General features: G+C 39.8%; 1 protein-coding gene across 8 annotated transcripts in view; it reads right to left on the bottom strand.

Moving 5' to 3' along the window:
- TTC7B (tetratricopeptide repeat domain 7B) overlaps positions 1-20845 on the bottom strand; it is a 117720-nt gene that overhangs the window by 66713 nt on the left and 30162 nt on the right. For all 8 annotated transcript variants that reach the window (XM_034418313.3, XM_034418315.3, XM_034418316.3 and 5 more), the window contains exons 6-9: positions 6615-6693; positions 4162-4334; positions 1834-1897; positions 229-366 (exon numbers count right to left, since the gene is read on the bottom strand). In XM_034418313.3, coding sequence (XP_034274204.2) covers positions 229-366; positions 1834-1897; positions 4162-4334; positions 6615-6693 — 454 coding nt within the window. The remainder of the gene's footprint in view (positions 1-228; positions 367-1833; positions 1898-4161; positions 4335-6614; positions 6694-20845) is intronic.

Genomic DNA, 20845 nt, shown 5'->3' with positions numbered 1-20845 from the left:
TTAGGGAGAAATGGTCCCTTAGATAACCTGGTTCTATGCCATAAACGTCTTTAAAGGATAAAACCAGCACGTTGAATTGAATTTATCCAAAAGAATAAAATAAAACCGGGGGGGGAGGGGGAGGATGCCTGACAGACATGGAGGAAGAGCTTCCAGTTATACATGTACACAAACCATGCAGCATGCATCTAGCTTCATATGGATGCCAGGCCTTATTTTACAACTTACCTCTGAGAGCATTTCATATTGACCTCTTCTTCCCAAGGCAATGGTAAGCAAATCGTACACTACAGATGCACTTTGCAAACTGATAATACGGTCATTTTTGTGTTCCGGTATTCTGCTCAATACAGCATCACGATTAGCCTGAAAAACCATACCAAACAAGAAAAGTTGTGATGAGTATATAGGTGGCCCTTGTTTAACAACCACTCATTCAGCAACTGTTCAAACTTACTATGGTGCTGACTGAGTGGTAATTACAACTGAACCTCATGCTTATAACATTGTAATATCCCACAGTCACATGATTGTGATTTCCAACCTTCCCTGTCAGCTTCCCAGAAGCAAAGTCAAAAGGGAAATGGACAGGAAGTCAGATATCCCAATCACATAAGGATCTTGCTTAATGACCTATGTGGTCCTTGCTTAACTACAGCAACTGGAACTGTTGCTGAGCAGCGCAGTCATGTGATTTTTCAACCTGTGATTGTATCATTTAACAACATAATTGCCAATTAGTGTTGTTAAACGAGGTAACAACCTGCAACAACCTGCAAAAGACCATAAAGGAAAAAGAAGCATTATCTTCTTAGTATTGTCAGAAATGGGATACCTTATTCAGAAATGGAGAGTCATTAGTAATGAAATGGGATCAAAGACCTGAATATAGGCAGAGATAAAAAAAAACAGCATACCTATTACGTGAGAGGGAAGGTAAAAGGTTTGAGAACTATTTTTGTGAAAACCTGCTGCAAAAAGATAGTAAATATCCATGCAGAATATTCTGACAAGGATAATAGTTTAAATCTTGACATGTATCCAGTGTCTTGTAGGTTAGCGCATCTATTCTACTGGTATAAGCCAAAGCTAGTCGAGTTGTTACAGATAGTCCACAATTTACAACCCGCCACTTAGCAACATCTGAAGTTAGGATGGATCTCCCTGGGTTTACCTGCAGCATGGTTCTGAAGTCTTGATAGCCAGGTCTCTTCCTTGTGGTCACATGACTACATTTGGGTGCTCAGCAACTGACCTCCTGAAGTCATGTGACTGTGTTTTAAAATGTTTTTGCCAAAAACTGTAATCTACTTCTGGTTTTCGGCAAAACCAATCCATAGCTGATCACTGGTTTGCTTAACGACTGCAGCATTTGCTTAACAACCACCACAATAAAGATCATAAAATTGGGTCAATCACAAGGATGACTCTTTTTTTATGACTGTCACAACTTATGGCCATGATAGATAGGCTCTATTAAAGTCATAAGTTGAGGATTACTTGTACAAGTATGGAAGATGCAAGTGGTGCAGATAATTGGTTGAGACCACATGTGTGCTTACGAGTACATTTATACACACACATACATCCACACAAGCATAAATACTGAAAGAAATGCAGAGGAAGCACATGGAGTACGTGTACCCAGAGGAAATCGTACCATGTTGTTTTCTTGCTTTGAATCCACATACTGCACACATGGTAGCCTATCTATGTAGATACACACTTAACTTTTGCTCTTGTTACAGCAAGTTACAATTTGTGAAGTATTAAACAGTAAAATGCAACAGAAATAATATAAAAGGTGCTCATTTATAAAGAAATATAACTCACCATGGATTCACTGATTAGTAGCAGCAACAAAGCTTCTTCAGTATTCTCTTGAGGACAAAAAATGCTGTTAAAAATTGAGCATTCATTATATTAGTCAACAAAATTGATTTACATGTAATAGTTAACAGTTGTGTCACATCTGCATATTCATGATGATCCAACTTGATATTTTGTTTTTGTAAAAGCAACTCAAATTATGGAAATGAAGCCATTTTTGAAACAGGTGTTTCAAAGTGTAACAATTTAGAATAGCTCAAACAAATATGCTACTTTGGCAACTAAAACTACTCATATTTAAAATGCTAATGTCATATTTTTATAATATTTAAATATTCATATATAGAGCTGTTCAGTGGTCTGAAGAGTACATTTTTCCTATAAATTTCTTTTATAGGATAATTTCCTATAAATATTCTAATCAGAATATCTTGTATTTTTTTTGTTTTTAACCCTCTTAAATGACATTAAACCTGACCAAATTATAATTAACCACTCTACATTTTTTTTATTATTTATAATATTTGAAACTCAAGACCATTTAATAGGGACCTTTAGCAAGACTGGGAATGCAGGAGGCAGGCACCAATCTGTGATGTTCTCTGACAATGGATACATTTTCAAGAAATATCTATAAAGAAACCAAGGAGCTCTGAAATGATTATATGGCGTCCATCGTATTCATCGTAGTGATCAGAGAAAAACGTGATAAAATGTCAGCTCCTTAATAGTGACCCATCAGCCCTGCAGAACAGACCAGATCAGGAAAGAGACTTCATAAGACTACTGAAACTGAGAGAAAATGATGTTGGATTTGAACCTAGATATCTCCAGTCCTAGCTGAACATTTGAACTACTGACTATGGTATCTTAACCAGTTCTCCATACTGGCAACACATTCCACATCAATATTTTAGAGAATGCATAATTCAGAATATTAAGAAATTTGAGAAAAAAGTTTATTTACTTAATGAAAACATAGGCAGTGAATAGCAAGCATACTGAAATAAAATCTGATCACCTATAGGAAATACTTAGAATTTTTCCTAATAAATTTTAAATCCTGCATTCAACCTGATTTGCTTTATACTTAAGAGATTTATTAAGAGACGAATTCTTGGCATCACCTGACAGGACAAAGTTCCAAATAGCGCAGTCTTGGAACATGCTGGAATTTCTAGCATGTATACACTATTGAAACAGCGATGTCTACACTGGCTGGGACATGTCGTGAGAATGGCTGATGGTCGGATTCTGAAAGATCTCCTGTATGGAGAATTAGTGCAGGGAAAGTGCCTCAGAGGGAGACCACAGTTGTGATATAAGGATATCTGCAAGAGGGACCTAAAGGCCCTGGGAATGGACATTAACAACTGGGAAACCTTGACCTCCGATCGTTCAGTTTGGAGGCTAAAGACGCAGCATGGCCTTCTCCAATTCGAAGAGACACTTGTTGGGCAGGCTGAGGCAAAGAGGCAGTCCCGGAACCAGTGAAATCTGGGGGCTGGGCAGGGGACAGAATTTATCTGCCCTCAGTGTGGAAAGGATTGCCACCCGCGAATTGGCCTTTTTAGTCACACTAGATGCTGTTTTAGGACCTCTTTCCAGAGCGCACGATACCATAGTCTCTTGAGACTGAAGGATGCCAATGAAGAGATGTACAAAATATTTAAGTTTTGAACTCTAATCCTATTTAGAACTCAAAACAATTGTTTTAAGTTCACAACAAACAGTTTTGAATTATAAGATGATTAATATTTGCTGCTGCGTATAACTTACAAATAAACATTCAGACATCCAGCCATGCACATTTTAGATAGATTTAGTTATTGTAACAGCTCTGTTAATTCTAAAACAGCTCTGAAAATTCTTTAATTTTCAACATGGCTAAGATAAAGGCAATCCCCAGTGATCTCACATATAATCAGTGTGTTTTAATCTGCCAGGAAAAGGGAAAAGACCTTTTTGAGAGGCTTTGAAAACTGCACTGCGGACCCAAACAGAATGGTAACTGAAACGTATCGCTAATAAATCTGCTTTGTTACATAGCCGAATGAGTCTTAATGCCAATTTCTACCATAGGAAGCATACTTTAAAAACAGATGTGTCTGTCCTTATCATTCAAACATTTCATGTTTTACCTAAAAAAGCTTTTAATTCTGTTTTCCATTTCTACTTTTCTCCACAGTAACTTATCCTTTGCACTCTTCTTTCATCTTTTCTACTTGCCCTGTGTACACACAGTAATACAGTTAAGGGACTGTGCCCATACACTGTGTTAATCTTATTTAAATAGCACAAATCATATGAACTTATTATATTCTAACATACTTTTCTCCTGAATACACGCGAGGTCTTCTGCTAAGAGCATAACTTTTAGTGTTTCCAGCTTTCCAGAGTGGATCATTTAAGGGTGACTGTTGAGGAGGGTCATCCAGAGGGTGCCAGTAACTCTGTTCACACATGCCTCGTAGCAAAATTTCAGCTAACTGCCTTGCTATTGTCTGTTAGGAAGAAAAAAGAAATCACCACCACCACAATGCTTAGAATAAACAAAAGCAGGATGCAGAACTTGTGTATAACAGGAAACAACTTCCTCCTTGAAGTCCTTGTGCACTGTACAACTTTATTCAATAATCGATGGTATACAAATGGGGTGTATGTAGAATATATCATACTTTTCGGAGTACAAGCCACACTTCCCCCCCCCCAAAAGTGGGTGGAAATGTCTGTGCGTCTTATACAGCGAATGTTGCAGAAGCCCTGCCCACCTGCTGGGCCCCACCCTTCGGCCTCTGCCTCCCAGCAATTTATCTCCTTGCAGCAAACAGCATGGTCAGCTTCAGCACAGCCTGATTTAGCACAAGCAGCTAATTGGCAGTTAGATTGGCCTCCCAGAATACTGCCTATCAGTTGTTCCAGGCTGCAGGGATTGCTGCCACACATTGGCGCCGTTGCCACCCATCGCCACTGCCACCTATCGCCGCCTCTGCGGCAAATTTTTGTCCTCCGTGCATCCCATTTTTGGCCTCCGTGTGCCCCATTTTTGCCCGTTCCAGGAGACAGATAGGTGGCACCTGCAGCCTGGAACAGGCCAAAAATGGGGTACTATGAGGCTGGAAATGTGATGCGCGGAGGCCAAAAATGGGGCTGGCAGAGGCAGTGATAGCACCAATGGGCGGCGACAGTGCCAATGGCCGGAGGCGATCCCCGCAGCCTGGAACAGCTGATAGGAGGTATTCCAGGAGACAGATTTAACCTCCAATCAGCTGCTCGTGCTAAATCAGGCTGTCCTGAACCTGACCACACTGTTTGGTATTTGCTGCAATGAGGCAAATTGCTGCGATGCAGGGGCAGATTTTTTTTTCTTGTTTTCCTCCCCAAAAGCTAGGTGCGTCTTATACTTCAGAGCATCTTATAGTCCAAAAAATACAGTAATGTCCAGAATAAAATATAGCCTAAAGAACAAACTCACCAATGTAACCATTAAAAGTTTCAAAAAGCAATCAATTATATCATATGTACAAATAATTCGTTCTTCACATTCTTATTTTTAAGCAGCCAAAAAATTACCATCTATATATCAGAGAATATCAATAAGCTTGGGGAAAGCTATTAATTTGCAGAATTTTTTAAAAAGATGTTAGCCAAGTCAGAAACCAAAAAGAGATCTGAATTTTAAAAAAACAGTGGGGAGAGAGAAATGATTTGAAATCAAGTATTTTATACTAGAATGGTTCTAATCTATTCATCAAAGTAACACCTTTTTTTATATGAAGCCATGTTTGCTACATAGGAGAAAGGCTTGGTTTGTCTTCTAAAAAATATAACTTCATATACCTGGCTTGTTTAATGAATTAGAATTTGTTTTCAAAGTATGAGTACATAAATATCACAGGGAAGCCAGTCAGGAACTATTTTCCTTTGGCACTAAAGATAAAACCAGGACCAGGACCACTTTATATAGATACTGAACTTTTCCAAATATGTTTATTTTTCTGCACGTATTATATTATATTATATTATATTATATTATATTATATTATATTATATTATATTATATTATATTATATTATATTATATTATATTAATTATATTAATTATATTATATTATATTATATTATATTATATTATATTATATTATTTATTAATTAAATTTATATCCCGCCCTTCTCCCCGAAGGGACTCAGGGCGGTGAACAGCCGAGAATTAAAATAACATACAATATAAAAGTTAAAATAATTAAAAATAAATTAAATTAAATGGCCGCTCCAATTTAAAATCCCTAGCAATACAATTAAAAAACTAACCCATAAAACCTATTCAGGCCAGGCCGGCTTGCTGAAATAAAAATGTCTTCAGGGCCTTACGGAAAGTGCGGAGATCCGGAATCAGCCGTATTCCGGGAGGTAGCTTGTTCCAGAGGGCGGGTGCTCCCACAGAGAAGGCTCTCCCCCTGGGGGCCGCCAGCCGACATTGCTTGACCGACGGCACCCTGAGGAGGCCCTCTCTGTGAGAGCGTATTGGCCGGTGGGAGGTTATCGGTAGCAGCAGGCGGTCTCGTAAATACCCTGGCCCTAAGCCATGGAGCGCTTTAAAGGTGAGAATCAACACCTTGAAGCGCACCAATAACCAATAATTATGCTATAATATTTTAATAGTCTAATGATATCAATAATCACTGCATTAAAATCAACACTGTTACAAATAAACCTATGTATTCTTATTCTTAGTTGAATTTTATTGTATTCAAGCATTAATTTACCACAGCTATAAAAACTTACCATGCGTAGATTCTGTGTAGTTCTTGTTTCAACAGCTCTTAGAATCTCTCTAAATCTGCCAACTCCTCTTGTCAAATTTCTGTATAAGTACATAGAATATAATAAAAATTGTAATATAATAATATAAAATTATTCCAAGCTGTTATTTAAATACTGCATCCTTTCTTATTAATTCTATAAGTACATTAGTAGCGTTTTCCATTTATTGAAGTTCATTTAAAATATTTCACACCTTATCCCCTTTTATAAAAATAAAACAATTTTAAATCTGTAAAATGGATTGATTCCAGGATAGAATTCCATTCACAGCACCATGCAAATGGAAGATGATTGAAAATTATTCCTTCTCCCAAAAATAAAGAGGGGGGGAGAGAGGGAGGGAGGGGGAGGTAAGGGATTTTTATAAACAAAAAACAATCATGAAGTTAAATGTCATAAAATGCAGTAAAGTGAAAAACTGGAAAGTATAATCCATGAATTTATATTTGTATTTTTTAAATAAATTCAACAGTAAAGGTAAAGGGGATAATGAGAAAGACTCACATCATTTAATTAAGTTTCTTTTACTGATAAATAATTTTTTGTTATTCCTTCATTCAAAGATAATAATATTCCCAGTATTGGTAGTAGAGGGATCAAACAAGTCCAGGAAATGTATGTTTCCAATTTGCATATCAATTTGCTTATGGTCATGGGGGATTTTAACCTGCCATCCGTCAATGAGGTGTCTGAAGTGGCTCGGGAGTTCATGGCTTCCATGACGGCCATGGACCTGACCCAGTTAGTTCATGGCCCTACTCACACGGGGGGAAACACGCTAGACCTGGTTTTTGTCTCTGGTCAGTGGTTGAGTGATCTTGAGATAGGGGATATAGTGATCGAGCCCTTGTCATGTTCAGATCACTCCCTCCTTCGCTTTGACCTTCGAACCGCCGCACCCCGCCGCAGGGAGGCGGAACCATTGAGGTGGTACCGCCCCAGGCGCCTGATGGATCCTGATAGGTTCCAGACGGAGCTTGGGCCATTTCCTGAGGCTCTGGCACACGGCTCAACTGAGGAGCTGGTGGCCGCCTGGGATAGGGCGGCCGCTGGAGCTTTGGATCGGGTCGTGCCTTTGCGGCCTCTGACCCGGCGTCGATCTCGCCTGGCTCCTTGGTTCACCGAGGAGCTGAGGGAGATGAAGTGCCAGAAAAGACGCCTGGAGAGTGGTTGGAGGGCCAGCCATTCTGAATCTGACCGAACACTGGTAAGGTCTCATATTAAGACCTACCTGGTGGCGATAAAAGTGGCGAAGTATAACTATTTTGGCACTCTTATTGTGTCATCAGATAATCGCCCGGCCGCCCTGTTTAGGGTGACCCGCTCCCTGCTCCACCAGGAAGCGCGGGAGGACCCCTTGGAGGGCAGAGCCAAGGATTTTGTACAGTATCTGTATGACAAAATCGCTCAGATTCGGGAACACCTGGACTCTGACTGGGTAGATTCAGCAGGGAGGACAGAGGCAGGTCTTGTGAGTATTATCTGGGAAGAGTTTGATTCTGTGACGCCCGAAGACGTGGACAGGATACTGGGCAGACTGAGTGAAGCCACATGTTTACTGGACCCGTGTCCCTCCTGGTTGGTGCTGGCCTCTCGGGAGGTTACACGAGGCTGGCTCCAGGGGATTATAAATGCTTCCCTGAGTGAGGGTGTCTTCCCTGCCGCCTTGAAAGAGGCAGCCTCTCCTCAAGAAGCCTTCCCTGGACCCGGCAGTGTTGGTAAATTATCGTCCAGTCTCCAACCTTCGCTTCGTTGCGAAGGTTGTTGAGAGTGTGGTAGCGCGGCAGCTCCCCCAGTACCTGGATGAATCATCGTATCTGGATCCGTTCCAGTCGGGCTTCAGGCCCGGGTACAGCACAGAAACAGCATTGGTCGTGTTGGTTGATGATCTCTGGAGGGCTCGGGACAGAGGTTGTTCCTCTGTCCTGGTCCTATTAGACCTCTCAGCGGCTTTTGATACCATCGACCATGGTATCATGCTGCACCGGCTAGAGGAGTTAGGGGTGGGGGGCACCGTCCTACGGTGGTTCTCCTCCTTTCTCTCTGACCGGTCGCAGTCCGTGTTGACAGGGGGGCAGAGGTCGACCCCGAGGCCCCTTGTATGTGGGGTGCCACAAGGGTCGGTCCTCTCGCCCCTTCTGTTCAACATTTATGTGAAGCCGCTGGGTGAGATCATCCGTGGTTTCGGGGTGAAGTACCATCAGTACGCTGATGATACTCAGCTGTACATCTCCACCCTGGACCACCCCAATGATGCCCTTGAAGTGATGTCCCGGTGCCTGGAGGCCGTGCGGATCTGGATGGGGAGAAACAGACTCAGGCTCAACCCATCCAAGACTGAGTGGCTGTGGTTTCCGACATCCCGATATAGTCAGTTGGTGCCATCACTGACTATTGGGGGCGAGTCATTGGCCCCCACGGAGAGGGTTCGCAACTTGGGTGTCCTACTGGACTCACGGCTGTCTTTAGAAGAGCACATGACGGCCGTGGCCAGGGGGACTTTTTATCAGGTCTGCCTGATTCGCCAGTTGCGTCCCTTTCTGGATCGGGACTCGTTAAATACGGTCACTCATGCTCTCGTTACTTCCCGCTTGGACTACTGCAATGCTCTCTACATGGGGCTCCCCTTGAGGAGCACCCGGAGGCTCCAGCTAGTCCAGAATGCGGCCGCGCGGGTGGTTATGGGAGCGACGTGGCGCTCCCATGTGACCCCCCTCCTGCGTGAGCTGCATTGGCTCCTGGTGGTCTTCCGGGTGCGCTTCAAGGTTTTGGTTACCACCTTTAGAGCGCTCCATGGCATCGGACCAGGGTATTTACGAGACCGCCTTCTGCTACCAATAGCCTCTCACCGACCAGTACGCTCCCACAGAGAGGGGCTCCTCAGGGTGCCGTCGGCCAAACAGTGTCGACTGGCGGCCCCCAGGGGAAGAGCCTTCTCTGTGGGGGCACCTATCATCTGGAACGAGCTCCCCCCAGAGATACGGAGGATCCTGGACCTGCGCACGTTTCGCCGTGCTCTCAAAACTTTTCTATTTCAGCAGGCTGGCCTGGCCTAACACTCCTCTTTTAAATTTTTTAATTCGTGATTTTATAAATTGGGTGTTTTAATCTGTGTTTCGGCCAAAATATTTAATAATTTTAAGGGATTTTTGTATTATCTGTATTTTATCTTGGCTGTTCACCGCCCTGAGTCCTTCGGGAGTAGGGCGGTATAGAAATTTTATTATTATTATTATTATTATTATTATTATTATTATTATTATTAATAATAATAATAACCATTTTGAAAACTTGAATGAGCCTGAGAAACAGTACTATAACATGTAAGTGGAGTTTAGGAACGAGAAGATGTGAACCACAGATCATGCATGGAAGCTGCAATAAGAAAATTTCAAATGTTTTTCTTCCAACTTAACAGAATGTGATGTCTATTTTGCAGAAGTCCAAAAATTTCAACATAATGCATAATAAAGGAAGGAATGTTTTGTATTTGTATATATTATTTCCCAATAATATATTTTTCTCATCATTTTTTCTTAACACATAATTAACAATATTAATCCATTATTTTTATAATGCAGCATTTTGTACTATATTACACTTATTATAATGCAGTTAATTTCAAACCGAGGACTAGCATTTTACCAGTACTAGAACTATAAATAAAACTCAACTCAGAATCATCTGTATTTTTATATCTTCTAATTACTCATGGGTTATGTTTTCTGTTGAAGTTTCTGCTTGAGATCTGACAAATGAAACAATATTAACAATTGTCCTTTTCAGTTAATTAGGAAACACATTTTACTAATTAGTATTGTTTTCAGAAAGTTTTCAGCACTTGCTACTTAAACCTATGAATTTTTATTTATTACATTTTTATCCCACCATAACTACTTTACAAGTAACTCAAGGTGGCAAATATACATAATACTCCTTTCTCCTCTATTTTCTGATTCTGTGAGGTGAGTTAAGCTGAGAGAGAGTGATTGGCTCAGTATTGATCCAGCTGGCTTTTATGCCTAAGGCAGGACTAGAACCTAGGAAGTTGAAATCCACACATCTTAAAGTAATCAAGCTTGAGAAATACTGTATTAGATGATTGATTCTGGTTGAGAGCAAGTGAAGCTCAGGAAGTGCTTCCTGAAATGCATTTCCTCAGAGAAAACGGAACATTGACCCAGTCCTTAACAATTATTCAGTGGGAAAGATGACAAAAACACTGTAACCAAGTTTTTGTTTTTTACTCCAGTGCTAAAGGGCTAATGAAGTGGAAGAAAATACATTCAGCTGCTCCCTAATGCCCTCTCCCCAACAAAATGATTTCAAAGACTGTATAGTAATTCAGAAATGATTTTCCCATATTATATTATTCAGATTGCAGAAAAAACTTGGAATAATTAACTTCTCATTTTCCAACACAACATGCAACAATTTAAAAAACTGAAAATATTATGCTCCGAACTGTATATAAAGTCTCTGATTATAGTCTCTATTTTATCGAAACTTAGAAATATGCATGTACATTACAGAAACATACGATGTGTAAAACAAATGCATTAGAATTGATTTTAAGTTATAAAGAAGGTATTTCTTAAGAAATTTTTAGAGTCTTAAAATAAACCTAAACACTGGTAAAGTCGCATATTAAGGCCTACCTAGTGGCAATAAAGACGGCAAAGTCTAACTACTTTTCCGCCTCTATTGCATCATCAGGGAATCGTCCGGCCTCCCTGTTTAGGGTGACCTGCTCCACCTGGGAGTGCGGGAGGATCCCTTAGAAGGCAGGGTGGAGGATTTCGGACAATACCTGTATGACAAAATCGCTCAGATCCGAGGGGATTTGGACTCTGACTGGGTAGATCAGGGCAGGGTGACGAGGAACAGTCTTGAGAATGTTATCTGGGAGGAGTTTGATGCTGTGACTCCTGATGATGTGGACAGGATTTTGGGGAGACTTAGTGCGGCCACATGTTTACTGGACCCGTGTCCCTCCTGGTTGGTACTGGCTTCCCGGGAGGTTACACGAGGCTGGCTCCAGGGCGTCATTAATGCTTTGTTGAGTGAGGGTCACTTCCCCGCTGCCCTGAAAGAGGCGGTGGTGAGGCCTCTCCTCAAGAAGCCGTCCCTGGATCCGGCAATATTGGCTAACTATTGTCCTGTCTCCAACCTTCGCTTCATTGCGAAGGTTGTTGAGAGTGTGGTCGCGCAACAGTTTCCGCAATTCCTGGAGGAAACATCCTATCTAGATCCGTTCCAGTCAGGTTTCAGGTCTGGGCACAGCACGGAAACGGCATTGGTCGCATTGGTGGATGATCTCTGGAGAGCTCGGGACAGGGGTTGTTCCTCTGTTCTGGTCCTATTAGACATCTCAGCGGCTTTTGATACCATCGACCATGGTATCATGCTGCACCGGCTGGAAGAGTTGGGAGTGGGAGGCACTGTGTTGCGGTGGTTCTCCTCCTTTCTCTCCGACCGGTCGCAGTTTGTGTTGGCAGGGGGGCAGAGGTCGACCTCGAGGCTTCTCATTTGTGGAGTGCCGCAGGGATCGGTCCTCTCACCCCTTCTGTTCAACATTTATGTGAAGCCGCTGGGTGAGATCATCCGTGGCTTTGGGGTGAGATACCATCAGTACGCTGATGACACCCAGCTGTACATCTCCACCCCAGGCCACCCCAACAATGCCCTTGAAGTGATGTCCCAGTGCCTGGAGGCTGTGCGGATCTGGATGGGGAGGAACAGGCTCAAGCTCAACCCTTCCAAGACTGAGTGGCTGTGGCTCCCGGCATCCCGATATAGTCAGTTGACTCCATCACTGACTATTGGGGGCGAGTCTTTGGCCCCCACTGAAAGGGCTCGCAATCTGGGAGTCCTCCTGGATAGGCAGCTGTCTTTGGAGGAACATCTGACGGCTGTTACCAGGGGGACCTTTTATCAGGTTCGCCTGATTCGCCAGTTGTGGCCCTTTCTCGATCGGGATTCCTTGTGCACAGTCACTCACGCCCTCGTCACCTCTCGCCTTGACTACTGCAATGCTCTCTACATGGGGCTCCCCTTGAAGAGCACCCGGAGGCTCCAGCTGGTCCAGAATGCAGCAGCGCGGGTAGTGATGGGAGCAACATGGCGCTCCCATGTAACACCGCCCCTGCGCGAGCTGCACTGGCTCCCGGTGGTCTTCCGGGTGCGCTTCAAAGTGTTGGTTATCACCTTTAAAGCGCTCCATGGCATAGGGCCTAGCTATCTGCGAGACCGCCTGCTGCAACCGACGACCTCCCATTGACCCGTGCGCTCCCACAGAGAGGGCCTCCTCAGGGTGCCATCAGCCAAACAATGTAGGCTGGTGGCCCCCAGGGGGAGAGCCTTCTCTGTGGGGGCTCCCACCCTCTGGAATCAGTTGCCCCCGGAGATAAGGAGAATCCATGACCTCAATGCCTTCCGTCGTTCCCTGAAAACCCATCTTTTCCAGCAAGCCGGGTTGGCTTAAGAAGAAATTTTTAAATTCTTTTAATCAGTCTGTGATTTTTTAACTTTCGGGCCAAAATTTATATATATTTTTAAATGTTTTAATATTTGTATTCTATGTTTTTATCTTGGCTGTATACCGCCCTGAGTCCTCAGGGAGAAGGGCGGTATATAAATTGGAAATTAAATTAAATTAAATTAAATTAAACGAGTTTTCTCTTTAAGGTTAAAGAACTTGAAAGAGTATAGAGATTTTTGTTAATACAGATGATTATATTTAGAAAGATTAATGAATGGAAATGGAAATATCTATCATTTCCCACAACATGAGAAAAATGGATTTGCTTAAGGTATAAACTGCTCTAGACAGAGATTTTATTAGATCTCCTTCTATTAAAAGACTATTTCTGGTTTTTATGCTTGAAAGAGAAAAAAAATGAAATTTAGAATTTAGTTTGAAGATTTAATAATCGTGCAGTTATAGAACTGGCTTGTAATAATTATAAGTAATGTAAAAAGTTGAGATCATTAAAGGATTACTATTTCATTATGTTGGAAAGTATCAGAAGTCAACATTTTTTTTCCTCTCCTCTTTTTTTAATCCTGTATTATATTTTATGCTATAATAAACCTTAGTAAAACTTTAAAAAAGATTTTAAGCTGCCTTACTCTAAAAATGACTTTGAGTAGCTTCACAAAATTAAAAACAGGAAAAAAATAACACAGCATAAAAATGTATAATCACCTTGAGGGAAACAATGAAAAAAAACAATCTCTCCCATTACCCTCAACCAAGTCAGCTGGACACCCAAGGCCTGAGGACACCAAAGGCAAGAGGAAGTGTTTAAAGCTCATTTGAAGGTGCCAAGAGGGAAGGCTGAAGATATCTACAGAAGGGTGGTGTTCAAGAAAGCAGGTGCTACAGTAGAAAAAAATCCATTTCCTGGGTCCCCACTAGAAACATTGCTTAGGTGACAGAACTTGATTATATAGAATGGGAGACTAGCACTAGCACTAAGACTTATATACCGCTTCATAGTGCTTTATGGTCCTCTCTAAGCGGTTTAGAATCAGCATATTGCCCCCAACAATCTGGGTCCTCATTTTACCTACTTCAGAAGGATGGAAGGCTGAATCAACCTTGAGCCTGGTGACATGTGAACTGCCAAATTGCAGGCAGCCAGCAGTCAGCAGAAGTAGCCTGCAGTACTGCACTCTAACCACTGAGCCCCACAGCTCTTAGATAACTACATCAGATAAAATTGCATAGGTATTAACCAGCATCTTGAACTGTACCCAGAAGCTTATTGGTAATCACTGAGAGTCACAAATCAAGGTGTTACATGAGCACAGTAAGGCCTGACTATCGCTCTGTTGCATTCAGGACTAGCTATACCTTTTCAGTTGTCTTCAAGATCAGCCCCAAGATAGCATGTTGTCGTTGCCTGCTTGTCTGATAACCAAGGCATGAAGGATTGCAAGAAAGGTCTCTCGGTTGAGGAACAGGCCCACAAGTTGGATTTGTGCAAAAGCCTTCTGGGCACACTTACCATCTGCTCTTCAAGTTGGAGCTGAAAGTTGATGAAATCCTCCAGATTATGCATTGATCCTGAATAAAGAGTACTACTTCGCTTAACCAAGGTTGAAAAATTCCCATAATTGAGAATTCCAAGTCCCTATAGCCATGTAAGTCTTTTGGGCCCAAGCTTGTTGCTCCTCAACCAGACTTCAACAGACTCCAGGATCTGAGACAAGACCTTTTTAGTATTGCTTGTCCAGACAAAGATTGAGATATACAACTGAGAATCATCCAAACTGTTATCTATCTTAAACTGATAACCTTCATTATAAGCTACAGGATCAATTTTTTCTCATTTTACCAGGAAGATTCGTGCCTCCATCATCTCAACCAGCCCTAACCAGTCAGTCTAATTCCAAGTGGATCCATATGTTGCGACTCTTACAAGCCTAGCAAACTGCTAGGAACACTCCTGCCCCACAAATTGCTACAATCAACCATCAGATAATCCAAAAGGCCAAACTAAATAAAAAACCGGCAGTGCTTTCTGATGGACTTGTAGAATCTTTGAAGTCATTACTTTGGCTATCAACACTATCTGTATGAATATGATAAAGTAATAAAATGAAAATGAAATATTTTAAGACAAATTGTTATATTTGTAAAGGTTGGCTACCTAAGTTGGCCTCTAATAAAACGTGTGCAAAGCGAACAAAGACAGATAATTCTGAATCTGAAAATCTGACTCTGAAAACAATGCATGAGAAAACGAAATGTAGTGTACATATTTGCAATTTAAGCATAGTAGCATTGCTTGGAATTATTAAAAATAAATCTATTTATAATATATGTTGTTGCTAAATAAAAAGATCCATAGTGAAAAAATGATCTATGTTGATTATGCAAGCAAGAGAGTTATCTATAAATAGAATTCAGGGAAGGTGGTGGATAGTTGTATGTAGTTACTAGTGCAACACTCTTCTTTTTGGCTGAAGCAAGTACATTTCTGCATAATGAATTATTTATATTACTCTAGGACACCTATGACCCAGACACACTGTGATATGAGGCCTGGCCTGAATAGGTTTTATGGGTTAGTTTTTTAATTGTATTGCTAGGGGTTTTAAATTGGGGCGGCCGTTTAATTTAATTTATTTTTAATTATTTTAACTTTTATATTGTATGTTATTTTAATTCTCGGCTGTTCACCGCCCTGAGTCCCTTCGGGGAGAAGGGTGGGATATAAATTTAATAAATAAATAAATAAATAATAAATATGAGGTTAAAATTCATTATAAACTGGCTAATCAGCACTCTTAAAAGAGTTTAAAAATGCAATGCCATACACTTTGGCATGATATCAGGGGACCACATTAATATTTTTTCCATAGACCTCAGCTTTAGGTCTAAAATAAAGCTTTAGCACAGATTTATTTTAAAATTTTCTCAAGTTTAAATGTTTGTAAAACATTCTTAATATTTTTATTAACTCATTCATTTCAGTATTTATAATCTGCCTCATCTTGGGGGAGAAAAAGCTTGTAAATTGGAAGTTTAACCCAGATAAGCAGGGGTCATGAAACATCTTTTCTTGGTTCTTCCTATTTTTAGAGTATTCTCCTTCACATCACATTCACCATGATTTAACATTCCATGCACCCATTAATTCCTAATAAATGTAAACCAAGTTCCTTAAGAATCAGAAACTTGCAAACAGATCCATAATTAAGTTGCAACTATAGTTTCAAGAAGACAGAGTTTGGGATAACAAAAAACAAACAAAAAAAAAAACGACAATTTCAAGAACAGAAGAGAAGAAATAGTATTCTTTAGAGGAAAGATGGAGTATCTTCTAAGGATGCTTCTCATCTGAAATTTGTACTTTACCTGCACAAGTGCATACAATTCAGCTTTCCAAGACGTTCAAGTATTTGTCTCTAATGATCACACTGGAGTAGACAGTGTTGTAATTCAGCACATTACATTACAATAAACTTTTTTGAGATTATAGTCCACCATCTCTACAGTCCTAATTGCCACAAACTCTCCTTGCAATATGCATTTGCCTGAAATTATTTTACCTAAAGTAACAGGAAAATGCTTTTTCAATTATCCTTTGATTTGGCTGACGAAGCATCCATATTCCTGACAAACTGAAGTCTATATTCTCAACTAATCTAAAGCTAGCATTCTAGTAAAATAGAAATCAATAGATGACAGGCAAAAAATAAAGATTGTAAATATTAACCATGCCAACTTTTAGAACTCATTTAAACACTGACATTTTTAAAGAAGCTAGATGGAAAACCACAAAAGTGGTAAAAGGATTTGGGGTAATTTTATAGCAAAATTACAAAACAATACAATCAGTGGTGTGTTGCCCCCGGTTCGCACCAGTTCTATAGAACCGGTAGTAAAACCAGCGAGAGGCTCCACCACCAACCCCCGACTTCATTAAAATGCTTCTGCGCTTGTGCAGAAGAGCGCGCACGCGGCCCCACTGCGAACTGGTAAAGGTAACTAGAACCCACCCCTGAATACAATACAATGCAATACAATACAATACAATACCCAATACAATAAAACAAAGCAACCAAAGTACAGAACCGGTTTCCAAAATTTAAAACTTAAAAACAATCTCGAAAAGCAGTAACTGTTAGTCTACAAATGCTAGTCTTTAAAAAAAAATCCGTAAGGTTTATTAGTCTTTTATTTTGTACAGCATCAACAGGTGTTTAATAATTGCCATTTAGAGAGGGAAAAAAAACAGAGTTCTATTAATGAACTGGTCTGCAATAGTTAATTGACAATCTTTGTTTGGTTTATAGGTGTTTTCCCAGTTTACCTAAACATATTGTACTGCAAAGTTTCAATGAATAAACTAGCAGCATTTTTGTTTGAAGAAACACTAATAGAAATACTGAATAATAGTTTATATTAACTGGACAACATGATCCAATTTACAGTGAGTTTGCTCAATAAATAACAGTGTACTTACATATACCTGTGTTAATCCTATTATTTCTCTCTCTCTGTTTTTCAAACAGTTAATTACCAAAACAGGAAGAGTACAATATAAATTGATTATTAGAGTACTTGAAAATCATGCCATGAGTAGACACTTAAATAATCTAATTATTATGATTATACCAAATCATTTTGAGAAAAATAATTATGTGAGCAATCTGATACTTTTCCGATCTAAGAAAACCCACCCATTTAATACTTTAAAAGAACTTCCTGTATACATTGTATTTCTGGTTGAGTGCGCTGATAAAGTAATAAAAATAAAAAAAATTAAAATAGGTTTTTTTTTTATATTGTATTCTGGAAGATTATTCTTTCCAATCTCTAACTACACGGCTTAATCAATGTCCAATCCTGACCCATGTGCCTTCTTCTTGTACACTATCAGAGAAACAAAGGTGCCAAAAATGTGCCAGCACTAGAGGGGTACACTCAGGGAAGTGACCGAGACATAACTATGGACCATCTGCAAGCAATACCAGCATCCAGCAGCATCAAGAGATGGTCACAAGCAATCAGCAGGCAGCACTAGAGTTAGCAACTAATGCAGTTGAAAAACAGGTGTCACTTTCCAGAAATGCCTGTCACTTGCTGTATTTTCTACCAAAGGAATTTCATAGTCATTTTTGAAGCAAGCCCCATAAAATCATATGGTTTGGAATGGGAAATTGCCACTCCATGTTTCTTCTAAGGCAGTGGTTCTCAACCTGTGGGTCGCGACCCCTTTGGGGGTTGAACGACCCTTTCACAGGGGTCGCCTAAGACCATCGGAAAACACATATTTTCAATGGTTTTAGGAATAATTTTATGGTTGGGGGTCACCACCACATGAGGAACTGTATTAAAGGGTCGCGGCATTAGGAAGGTTGAGAACCACTGGTCTAAGGCTTCCCCCCCTCCCACTTACCTAGGAAATACTGCATTTTCAAGGTTTTAGTGGGTTGTTTAACAATATTGAGACGCGTAATCAGAAACAAGCAGGTCTTAAAACATATTCTCAACACTAATATCTAGTGGAGCCACAAGTTGCTATAAACAGCAGCACTGACATCCAACAATCAAGACATCCCTCCCCCCCCCCGCTGAGACTGTGACAAGCCAGGATAAGCCAAAAACTATTGAGAGCTGACTTAACTGAGTCAAGAGGAAGAGCAAATGTCGATATGTTGAACTCTTATCTTTTAAAAATTGTACCTTACTCATTAGGCCTGTCATGTTACAGTTCTTAAAGTAACAAAAACCACACCAGTATTATGGTGTTTATTGTGTATATTTTCCAATTGTTGTGTATACACAGAATTTGTGTATATTGCTAATTGCTAGCAATAACATTTAGACTTATATACCGCTTCATAGTGCTTTACAGTCTGTGAAATGCTTTACAGCCCACTCCAAGCGGTTTTTTACAACCACAAAAATATTTTTATTATAATTAAAAGAGTTTAAAAGTTGGGCTCATAAGATGTCTCTGCAAATTTACTAATGAATGAATGCATGCAAGGTTTCAAATGGTTGTACTTAAGTCAGCACCTATAGAAGATAAAGAAAAAAAAATACAGTAAACCCTCGATTTTATAGGTTACCTGGTAGGATGGATGTTGGCTAAAGCTGAATGTCCATTAAATTTGATTTTTTAAAATACCCCAAATGTGTGTATGTGAGAAAACTTACCTTACTGGTGGCTGTTTGCTGCAGATGTGCTGGGTTTCAGGGATGATATAGGATGACTGATTGATTTCAAGAAAGTATCCAATTTTAACTGAGTCTTGGAAGTTGCTGCTTCTGTATGATTATATTCCTAAAAGTATGGAAGTGGGGGTAATAAGGCTGGACTTCAAGATCAGATAAGGAATCAATAAAAGTTATTACATTGAGAGGTGGGATCTTTTTTTTCTCCTTGCCTCCCTTTGCAGCCATCATTGATTAAATAAAGCAATTACCAAATATTTACAAAAAAACTTACAGAACCTTATAAAAAGCAGTATCCCAAACATTAGCACATATGAAAGACATGAAGAATGCCACTAATATCATGAAGTATAATGCTTGTTTGCACATGCACAGAAGCAGCAACCATTGACTTTATCAGGGAAGGGTTTGAATTCAGATTTTGTTCGCTTCATATGAAATCTACTAAATGAAGACTTGTAAAATCGAGGGTTTACCATACTTCTAAAAGTGCCGAAAATCAACTGAAAATTTTTAGTAACATTAAACTGTAAATGGTGTTTAGTTAGTCCTAGTAATAAGTCACTGAAATAAAGCCCATTTGTGCTTTTTTAAAAGTTCATATCATTCTTGTATAGTAGCAGCTATCTATATTTTTGATTAGTATAAATCCTGTTCATTAACTTCCTTACAGTCATAATATTAGTTTTAAATACTGGAAGGTTTTGGAAAGTAAGATTTTACTATTATTTTGTATGTCCACTTACAGCTGCCTTGGATCAAAGGTTTTTATTTGCCAGTGGAGGGGGAGGTAAGGTAATAGAGACATTGCTTGTTTATTTATCTATTCACAAACATTTCAATATGGTGCAATTCCCACAATTCTGACCAGCTTACAATAACAATTGTATTACTATTATATTATTACATTTAATTTTACACTAATTAAAATATCATAAACATATAAATCAACACAATATACTGTATCAAAATAATCATGTATCACTACATTGAACCTGGCATATTAGTAACAATCAACTTGATCAACAATCAAGTTCACTCTAATGAACTCTGAAACAGAGGGGGGGAGAGGAAGGGAGGGAGGGGGGAGGGAGGGAGGGAGAGAGAGAGAGAGAGAGAGAGAGAGAGAGAGAGAGAGAGATGGAGAGAGAGAAGAGAAGAGATGGATAAGTGAACTATACAGGAAACAAGATGAAAGCAACCCTTCTCTTAGAACTCTTAATTATCTATAAAAGTTTTTTTAGCCAAGTCTAATTCAACTAATATTTCTCTTTAGACATAAGCATATGCCTAGTGAGGGATCTTATTCTATTTTCATATATCTAAATAATTTGGGGGCTTCTAGTTGGTTATCACCTATGGAATCCTGTCCCTTTCTCCAATATTCATAAAAAAAATGGCAATATTTTGTCTTTTTAAGTCCCATATGTACTTTATTTATTTATTTATTTTTATTTATTTGTTCCTATTTCTATACCGCCCTTCTCCAAATAGG

The sequence above is a fragment of the Pantherophis guttatus genome, chromosome 1 (genome assembly GCF_059756535.1).
Source record: "Pantherophis guttatus breed Tessera chromosome 1, ASM5975653v1, whole genome shotgun sequence".
In the NCBI taxonomy this organism is placed as follows: Eukaryota; Metazoa; Chordata; class Lepidosauria; order Squamata; family Colubridae; genus Pantherophis; species Pantherophis guttatus.
This window is presented reverse-complemented; position numbering and strand designations above follow the sequence as displayed.